Source organism: Calliphora vicina, chromosome 5 (assembly GCF_958450345.1).
Source record: "Calliphora vicina chromosome 5, idCalVici1.1, whole genome shotgun sequence".
Classification (NCBI taxonomy): Eukaryota; Metazoa; Arthropoda; class Insecta; order Diptera; family Calliphoridae; genus Calliphora; species Calliphora vicina.
The window spans coordinates 14,615,814-14,625,903 of record NC_088784.1 but is presented as its reverse complement, the minus strand read 5'-3'; the positions used below and the strand labels follow the sequence as shown (position 1 = coordinate 14,625,903).

The 10,090-nt window shown below is 35.7% G+C and overlaps 2 protein-coding genes across 2 annotated transcripts; one reads left to right on the top strand and one right to left on the bottom strand.

Moving 5' to 3' along the window:
• Nucleotides 1-733: 733 nt before the first annotated feature.
• On the bottom strand, nucleotides 734-5,353 carry LOC135959964 (uncharacterized). Its single transcript, XM_065511123.1, has one exon. The coding sequence runs from the start codon at nucleotides 5,351-5,353 to the stop codon at nucleotides 734-736; it is 4,620 nt and encodes a 1,539-aa protein (XP_065367195.1).
• A 1,645-nt stretch (nucleotides 5,354-6,998) lies between these two features.
• Nucleotides 6,999-9,875, top strand: Gr58c (Gustatory receptor 58c). Its single transcript, XM_065511121.1, has 2 exons — nucleotides 6,999-8,027; nucleotides 9,723-9,875. The coding sequence occupies exons 1-2, from the start codon at nucleotides 6,999-7,001 to the stop codon at nucleotides 9,873-9,875; spliced, it is 1,182 nt and encodes a 393-aa protein (XP_065367193.1).
• The last annotated feature ends 215 nt before the right edge of the window (nucleotides 9,876-10,090 follow it).

Sequence of the window (10,090 nt, the reverse complement as noted above, 5' to 3'; positions counted from 1 at the left end):
CTAAAGGCATGGAATTAAGTTTATATGGACCCGAGTGAGTAGGAAACCACAAGTGGGGGCTTTTTGGTAATTTTATATATTCTAATGGTAGTTTTTGAATTTTCTGTAATAATGGACATAGAAATATTAAATTAGGCGTATATGGTTGTCGCTGGCTGCGACCTGAGCCTATATGTTGAGGACAGCGAATTTAACCAGTCTCAAATAAATGAACCACAAATTTATAATTAATGATGCATATACTTGAGCAACCGTGTATTTCTAAAAAAAGAACTTATTACAAAAAAATAACTTATAAATATATTAAGCGACTTACCGCAGTCTTTATCCCCAACAAACTAAATTTTAATTCTAAAGCCAGTTATTACTGAGCCTACAAATTTCTTTTTGTTTATGTACTATTACAACAGTTCATTTCCAAATAAATAAACTGAACGAAAATACTGCAGTATAATTTAGGGACAAAAAGTGCGATTAGTTCGTAAACAAATATGAACAAAAGGGAATACAAAACAATATAAAAAAATCCTAACGGACAAATGAACCAAACAACAATGATCATACAATTGGTAAATAAGACAATTTAAGTAAACATTAAGGTAGCTCACAAACAATAAATATAAACAAACCGAAATAATTAAAATTAATAAAAATAAAAATCGTAATAAATTTAAATAAATAAATATATGAGCCATCGGCGACATTCCCACCCCCGTGGATCGGCAACGATTCACTACTCCAAATCAAGGACTGCTAGTTTGGAAACTGGGCGTTTAAGTATTCCACTACTTGTTTGGACATCAGCTCTTCGGATTACACCATCACTGCCAGGAAACACATTTACGACACGACCTCTCTTCCAATCTCGGCGGGAAACAGCTGGATCACAAATTAGTACAAGATCTCCCGGGGCCACAGGCTTCGTATGTTCGCACCATTTGGACCGTCTTGTAAGTGTGGGCAAATATTCCACAATCCATCTTTTCCAAAAATGATCTCGTAGCTGTCGAGCAATTCGCCACTGCTTCTTCAGTACCACTGGCTTTGTAATTTCAATACCTTCTGGCGTTTGAGCCGTATTTGCAGAACCCAACAAGAAATGATTAGGCGTCAATGGTTCTTCGTCTTCCGGACTGACAGGCAAGTGAGTCAATGGGCGAGAGTTCACGATGTTTTCGGCTTCAATTAAAAAACTTTGCAAGGTGTGCTCTTTTGGGGCGACTTCTTTTAGGGTTACTCTTAAAACCTTTTTAACACATTGAACCATTCGCTCCCATATTCCACCTTCTGCAGGATTATGTGGACAATTAAACTGCCATTCAATGCCCCTTGTGGACAACTCATCTTCAATTTTAACCAGATCAAATACTTCATCAAATCGCTGGGTTTCTTGGTTAACTCCAACAAAATTCTTTCCGTTATCACTCCGAATCTTCAACGGGGTGCCACGACGATTTATAAAATTCCGTATAGCCAAAATACACGAATCAGTAGATAGATCATAGGCCACTTCTAAATGTACAGCTCTGATTGTAAGGCACGTAAACAGGGCAACCCAACGTTTTTCATGGCGTCTACCAACAGTCACATTTAATGGGCCAAAATAGTCAACACCAGTATAAGTAAATGGCCGGACATATGGAGTTAGTCTATCACTTGGCAACGATCCCATAAAAGGAGCTACTGGAACGACACGACGAATCTTACAAATGTTGCAATTTGATGTAGTCTTTCTCAACAGATTTCGAAGTCGTGGAATCCAGAACCTTTTCCTTATTTCGCCTATGGTAGCCTCAAAATTTTGATGTCTCATTTTATTATGCACATGGGCAACAAATAGTTGTGTAAAGCGGTGACAGGACGACAAAATAATGGGGTGCCTGTCATCTAAAGGCAACCAACTTGCACCATTAATACGACCGCTCACTCGAAGTAAATTATTTTCATCAAAATAAGGCGAAAGGGAAAATAACTCGTTGTCCTTTTTTAAAGAACCATCAGATTTTAAAACGTTAATTTCAAAGGCGAAACATTCTTCTTGGGACAGACGACACAGACTAGTTTCAGCAACCCTTAACTCTTCAGCACACAGGCATCTCGAACCATTACATTTATCATATTTTCGGCAGCGATTGATAAATCTCAGAACCCAAGCCATTGTTCGTTTAAGCCTGAGAAATGAAGAAAAACGATTAAAATCAATAACTAAATTTGTACTAACCAGCATGACAAATTTGGGGTGTAGTTCTTCTTCACACAAATCATCAGATTTCTCAGAATTCTTATTCGGCCAGTCAGCTTCGTTTTCATACAAAAATTGTGGCCCTTGGAACCAACGTGTTTCAATGGAAAAATCAACTTTATTTTCAGCTCTTGTAGTATCATCGGCAACATTGAGAACTGTAGGCAACCATCTCCAAACATCTTCACTGGCATCAACAAAAATATGCAGCTCTAACTCCAAGGGCAAACCATTTCCAAAATAAAATCGTGGAACCTTTACATGGACAACATTTCTTAGCTCTTGGCGCCATTTATTCCACATCGCTTGTAATGACGCAACAATGGGCAACATCTCGTCCCAAAGTACACTATGTCTCCTGAGCATTTCAAAACCAGCAATTTTATGTATTTCCTTCACATAATGGGCAATACAGGGCGAACAGGCAGCTCCAAACGTCATCACAAGCATCTCATACACTTCCGGTGGACCACTAGCATCATCTCGCCACAAGAACCTCTGCGAACACCTGTCTTCCTCAGCAACAACAACTTGATGAAACATTTCCTTTATGTCCCCACAAACAGCTACGGAACCGATTCTAAAATTAAATAAAACTGATGGCAACGGTTTGTACTGCTGAGGGCCTTTCAATAACTTTGAATTCAACGAGACACCTTCCACCTTTGCTGCTGCATCGAACACCATACGAATCTTCCCTGGCTTATTAGGGTTTACGACACCAAAGTGGGGCAAGTACCATGTTCTCGGATGAAATGTATCAACTCCACTCAATAATAATTTACGTACATACCGCTTCTGCAAATATTCACTCATTAATTGTTTATAGGCCGCACCAAATTCAGGATTATTTTTTATTTTTCTTTCCATTCCAAAAAATCTATTAAGGGCCATGGAATAGCTATCCGGCAGGACTACGTCATCATTACACCATAGTAGTCTGGATTCAAATCTTCCGGCAACCCTCTTCGTCGAATTTCTCAATATCTCTCGTGCACATAATTCATCTCTTGACTCAATCACTGGTAGAGCCTTAACACCAACATTTTCAGTTTCAAAATAATTTGCCACCAAATTATTTAAATTATCCAACTGTGTCAGCAAACATGTTTGTGTTCCAGGGCGACCTCCTTTCACGTTTCCAAAAACAACCCATCCAAGAGGAGTATTGGCAGCATATGGACCAGCATCTTCCAAAGGAACTATTTCATCGGGCAATCCTAAATGGCAATGGTCTAGACCAATTAGTACCTTTGGAGCCACACATTCATATGAGTTTAAAGGCACACCATGATTCTTTACTAAATCCGCATTAAAACTCTGACTAGGCAACTTCAAATTCGAGACACCATACACATTTTTCAAAGCATATTTCCTCTTCTTATTAACACCGCTCACATGAAGATCCACCACCATAACTGGTTCTTGTGCCGATTTACCACCATACCAACTCAAATTCAATTGACTTTGTCGACCATGCAGTCCAAGCTGTCTCACTAAAGAGCTATCCATCATCGTGACCGAAGAACCTTCATCTAGGAGTGCATAAGTTTCAATAGCACAATTTGGTCCATAAAGAACCACTGGGAGCACTCTGAACAACAAATCACTTCTTTCACTAGCACTGGAAACACAACTAAGCACTGGTTCGACTGTTGAAGCTCTCTCTGTTGGCGGCACATTTACGGATCGTTCACTTGGTTCATTAGGTTTAGTTTCATGCAGTAATTTATTGTGATTTCTTTGGCACTTTTCCATTGGACACTGCTTACGCCGACGACAATCTTTACTTGAATGGCCACCACTGAGACACGAAAAACATAACTTCAATCTCTTCACTTCACTCCATCTATTAGGCACACTCAATTCTAAAAATTTCTTACAATCAAAAATTTTATGTGGGCCAACACAATAAAAACATTTTAACTGACGTTCTGGGCCATCAGAAGCATATAAAACCACTTTTCGTTTTGGATCACTGTTAGATCTATTGCCACTTGAACTGCTTATTTGCACACTTCTTACCAAATTTGCAACACGCTGGAGCCAGGTACTATAATCCAAAATAGTCGGCAACTGAGGTAAAGTTGAAGCAAACTGGGCCCAATCCAAACGTTTGCTCATTGGAAGCTTCTGTACTAACTCCTCCATGAGTGTTGGATTCGACAAATGTTGATAACCATTGGCAGATTCCAAAAATGCTGCTAAATTTCTGACCTTAATGGAATACGGCACCAATTTATCGATCGCGTTTTCTGCTATGGGCTGAACTTCCTTCATCTGTTGCAATTGACATCGAATAAGCAACTCTGGGCGACCATATTGTAGCTTTAATTGCTCTATAACTGTTGGCACATTATTTGGGTGCATGAGCAACGACTTCACGCACTCTTTGGCTTCACCTTTCAAAGCCTTCTGCAATCTCAAACAATTTTCAAAATTATTGTACGAATATGCCGCTGTCGAATGTTCAAGGGCAGACAAAAACATTGGCCAGTCCTCGGGAGTACCACAAAATTCGGGCAGATCATAAAGTTTGTGTTGTACTGGCATGGGCACTGTAGCAGGGGAAACAATAAGAGGCTGAGATGTCATCAACTGGTCTGACTGACTAACATAGGAATATGGCGTTGGATTCCGGCGATCAACCATGTTCTCAGGGCCACTGCTAATACTTTGGATGACTGGCGCATTATGTCCAATAACATTCGGCGTATTTAAATTTTGATTTGCTCTTAAAGCACGTTGAGCGTTTGCCAATTGAGCTTGCAGGATATCAATTTGTCGTTGCAGGTTCTCATTATCAGACGATATGGTTTGTGGTGGCTGGGTTCTCACGTTAGGACCGGGCACTAACGGCGGCAGACTAAAGGGCTCTTCATTTGTTGAACTGAAAATGTTTTGCGTTGATACAGCAGGTGTCGGTTCTCTAGGGGCACTTATAGAGGCACTAGTTACCGTTGTTCCGAGGGCAACAGAACTGACATTTTGTACCGACGGCATTTGAGAAACATTTGCTGAACTATTTGTTCCGGCAGGCGTGGAACTATTCACATTTTGGTTCGTTGCTGTCTGCAAACGAGAGCTTTTTCTAGATGGCGACCGTTGCATCTTGAATCACAAATATTTTCAAAGGGCACACAAATTCACAAATAATAAACAGCAACACAAAATTAATTTGTTCCGGCAGGCTTGGGGCTTCACAAAAATTCACAAATTAATTGCTATTCACTGCAGATTAAAATTTAATTGCTCCGGCAGCCAAGGAATCACACAATTTATCACAAATAAAAAAAACACAATTTGTTCCAGGACAGGTTACAATTTCATACAAGTTTACTCGTTCCGGCGTGTAAGGAACCACAAAATCCAATAAAATTTGTTCCGACGGGCAAGGAACCACAAGATCGCTCAAAGGTTGCAAATAAAATTTGTTCCGGCAGGCAAGGAACCACAAGTTCGCTCATAGAGTGCGAAATATAATTTGTTCCGACGGGCAAGGAACCACAAGATCGCTCAAAAAATTGCGAAATAAAATTTGTCGCTGGCTGCGACCTGAGCCTATATGTTGAGGACAGCGAATTTAACCAGTCTCAAATAAATGAACCACAAATTTATAATTAATGATGCATATACTTGAGCAACCGTTTATTTCTAAAAAAAGAACTTATTACAAAAAAATAACTTATAAATATATTAAGCGACTTACCGCAGTCTTTATCCCCAACAAACTAAATTTTAATTCTAAAGCCAGTTATTACTGAGCCTACAAATTTCTTTTTGTTTATGTACTATTACAACAGTTCATTTCCAAATAAATAAACTGAACGAAAATACTGCAGTATAATTTAGGGACAAAAAGTGCGATTAGTTCGTAAACAAATATGAACAAAAGGGAATACAAAACAATATAAAAAAATCCTAACGGACAAATGAACCAAACAACAATGATCATACAATTGGTAAATAAGACAATTTAAGTAAACATTAAGGTAGCTCACAAACAATAAATATAAACAAACCGAAATAATTAAAATTAATAAAAATAAAAATCGTAATAAATTTAAATAAATAAATATATGAGCCATCGGCGACAATGGTCTTAAGTGAGTGCAAATTCAATTTTCTACAATAATGAACCTAGAGTTTCCAAAAAACCGAAGAATTTCAAAACCGCGGTTTCGGGTTTAAAAAATTGAAATCCGATCGGTTTCGGTTTTGTGATGTTTTAGAAACAAAATTAGTTAATAATATAGAAAATGCTATACAAATTTAAAATTCAAACTTGGTTATGGTTTAGTGAATACGAATTCAAAAGTGATAATCACTGGTACTATTTCTTTATTGCAATGGTACTTTTTGAATATTTTATAATAATAAACCTAAAAATTTAAAATTAAGCACACATGATTCTGAATGGTAACTTTCTTTAGCATTTTCTATAATAATGGACCCAGAAATATGAAATTAGACATTTACATTTAGATTCACAAAGGGAGACTTAATAGTACTATTTCCTTCTTCTAATTGGGGTGGCGAAGCGCATCGGGTCAGCTAGTTTACCATAAAAGCAAAAACTGTCCCAACTATTAATCATACATGAGGTAAATAAGTACTTAATTTATCATACACCACTGTTAAGATGATATCAATAACTAGTCAATAGATCAAAACAAACTGATAGTAACCATTACAAAATTTACATACAATAATTTGCCACAAAACAACTACTAACTTTAACAATTACATTTCAGTTATGTCGCAAACGTTGACGTTAACACAAAGTCGTGGCCTTAAGTACTTTTTCTTTGCCGCCATATTTGTCTCACGGCTCGTGGGTGTCATCAATTATTCGTACGATTTGAAGCGCAAAAAATTTGTGCTGCCCTCAAAATCTCAACATTTTTATTGCGCCGCCTTACACATCATCTATGTCTTGATATTGCCCTGGGCATTAATGTCATCGTATGTTAGAGAGGCCGCCTTTGAGCAGAAACCATTTTATATATTGCTGAATGTGGCCATAACAGTTTTGCGTTTGCCAGCCTTATTTTTAACCCTATTGGGCACTTGGCTGGCTAGGAAGAACATGTTAAATGTTATTTACCGTTTTGAGGCTTTGCGTTTACATTACTTTCAGCTGTTAAGTGAAGCGAAACGTCGCGATATATTGCAGCACAATGACATTTTAATCTATTTGAAGCTATTTTCTTCGGCCAGTTTAATTTTCACATTTTTTATGCGCATTTTTATATTTATTGAGAAACCCTCCAAGGAGTTTGTGTTTTACACTGTGTACTTTGGAATTTTGGAGACTTTGAGTATTTTTAAAATGAATTTCTTTTATTGCTGCATGTGTTATGCCAACTGTGTGATACGCTATGTGCGCGATGAGCTGTTTGAAGAGCGTCATAAAATACAGGTGCTGAGAGTGCAGGAACTATTGCGAATTTATAGGGAAGTCAGAAGTTTGGTTAAGGAGATACGTAATATATTTCAATGGGAAATATTAAGCATTACTTTGGCTGCTATGGTGGCCTTGATTGCCTTATTATTTAGCTTCATCATCAGGTGGCAGAATTTTGAGAATGACGAGGATGGTGAGATTTTGTGTACTCTGGTCTTATTGTTTGGTTTGAATGCTGCCTTTGTGAACATTTTGGATATTCTGCTAATTGCGTTTGTATGCTGCAACACAATTAAGTGCACTAGACGTATAAGAGATGTCCTGCTAATGATAAATATAGAAATGGAATTGCCACATCAGGAAGAGTTGCAAAAAGAGGTGAGTGAAATGAACGTTTTTTATACCCTCCGACCATGAATGTCAATATATGTATAAGTTTGTCATTCCAATAGTAATGTCTACATTTTTATTTGCCAATCCATTAAGTATATATTGTTAAGTTTTTACCTTTTAAAAATGATGGTTTATTTCCTTTAAATAAACCGGATACTATTGATTGCAGTTGATGTTTAATCTAACAGCGCCTATGATAAACTACCTGACTGCAACTTGCTGTACCTATTTATGTACATAGTGCCATATTCTAGAAGCTTCATATACTTATGACAATCTATACAAAAGCTGTTGGATGTGGAAACCCGTGCTAAAATCGTTAAACTCAAATTGATAGTGCAATTTTGTAACAATATATTCGGGGGATTACTGATTAAACGAATCGAAAGAAAACATTTTCGAATTTCCATGTATAATGCATACAAATGACATTATTTTCGAAACGATTTACACAATAGATCGTTATGGATAGCGGAGTCGATATAGCCATGTCCGTCTGTATGTTGAAATCAATTTTCCGTAGACCCCAAATAACTTACATACACGATTCATACATCAACATATCCGCTATAGACCCGGTTCGGTTGCTATTTAAAATAGAGAATCGGCCCACAAAGATATAAGGAAAAAAACAGGACAACCTCGATTTTTTACTTATTTTTGATCTATATCTGGATTACTAAGTCATTAATATAGACAATATGGATATCTAATGTTAGATATTTCAAAGACTTTTGCAACGGCGCACAGTGGTATGAGAATAAAAAAAGAGGGAAATAAATCTGTAACATCTAAACCCTTACGCCTATGTTCATTTTAAAAATTGAACATACCCTACTTTGGGAACCTCTGGTCCCGCTCCTGGTGGGGTCATGAGGTCGAAATTCAAAACTTAAACTCGACTACACTTCCTCTTTGCACATGTGAAATTTCATTCAAATCGGCGTAAGGGTTTAGAAGTTACAGATTTATTTCCCTCTTTTTTTATTCTCATACCACTGTGCGGCGTATATAAGGCCATAAGTCGGACTTGGTTTGAAATCGTGAAAAATATTTTTTAAACCGAATTTTTTGTCATAAATTTTGTTTCACTAATAAATTATAATATTTTGCAATAAAAAATTTAAAAAATTTTGATTTTTTTTTAAATTTTCAGAAAAAATTTTGAAAAAAAAATTTTAATTTTGTTTACTTTACGGACTTGGGTCGAATTCTGGAAATATATTTTTTAAACCGATTTTTTTTTTCACTAATTTTTTAAAAAATAATTTGTTTTTCAAAATTGTTTTTTAAATTTTTTATTTAAATTTTTTTTTAAATTTAAAAAACAATTTTGAAAAACAAATTATTTTTTAAAAAATTTTAATTTTTTTTTTAATTTTTAAAAAAAAATTTTGTTTATTTTGTTTACCTAAAAATATTTAAAATTTGTTTTTTAAAGTATAATTTGGTGAAGGGATTTGGCACAGCCGAATATAGCTCTCTTACTTGTTTTACTAAAATTCTTTATCACAAAATTTTTTTTTCACCAAATTTTTTGTCTCAAAAATTTGTTTTTATTAAAAAAATATTTTTTATTACCAAAAATAGTGGAGGCAGATTCGGCACAGCCGAATATATTTCTTTTAATTTTTTTAATATTGAATTATTTTCTATATTATTTTCTTTCTCTCTTTCCAGCTAAACTTATTGGCCCTACAATTTTCCACCAATCTGCCGTATGTCAATGTTTGTGGCCTCTTCAATTTGACATCGGCTATGACGTTTAGGATTTTGAAGGGAACATTAACATATTTAATACTTTTAGTGCAATTTGATTATAAAAATTGGTGAAATACAATAAAATAAACAGAAGCTATAATAGAAAATCCTTAAAAGGATATTTAATAGCTATAAACAATACAAACTAACTTATTGTGTAACTAAACCTTAAATTATTTATTTCTTATTATGTATTATTATAGCAAAATTTGTACTAAATATATACTATAATTACAGATTATGGCAGACAACTATATCTTAAGTTGTTAAGTAAGTTCAGAAACCAT

Excerpts from the sequence above, each read along its gene's own strand:
- LOC135959964 (XM_065511123.1), bottom strand. The coding sequence starts at position 5,353 with ATGCAACGGTCGCCATCTAGAAAAAGCTCTCGTTTGCAGACAGCAACG.
- Gr58c (XM_065511121.1), top strand. The coding sequence starts at position 6,999 with ATGTCGCAAACGTTGACGTTAACACAAAGTCGTGGCCTTAAGTACTTT. Across the intron at positions 8,028-9,722 it reads AGGAAGAGTTGCAAAAAGAG|CTAAACTTATTGGCCCTACA; the intron begins GTGAGTGAAATG and ends CTCTCTTTCCAG.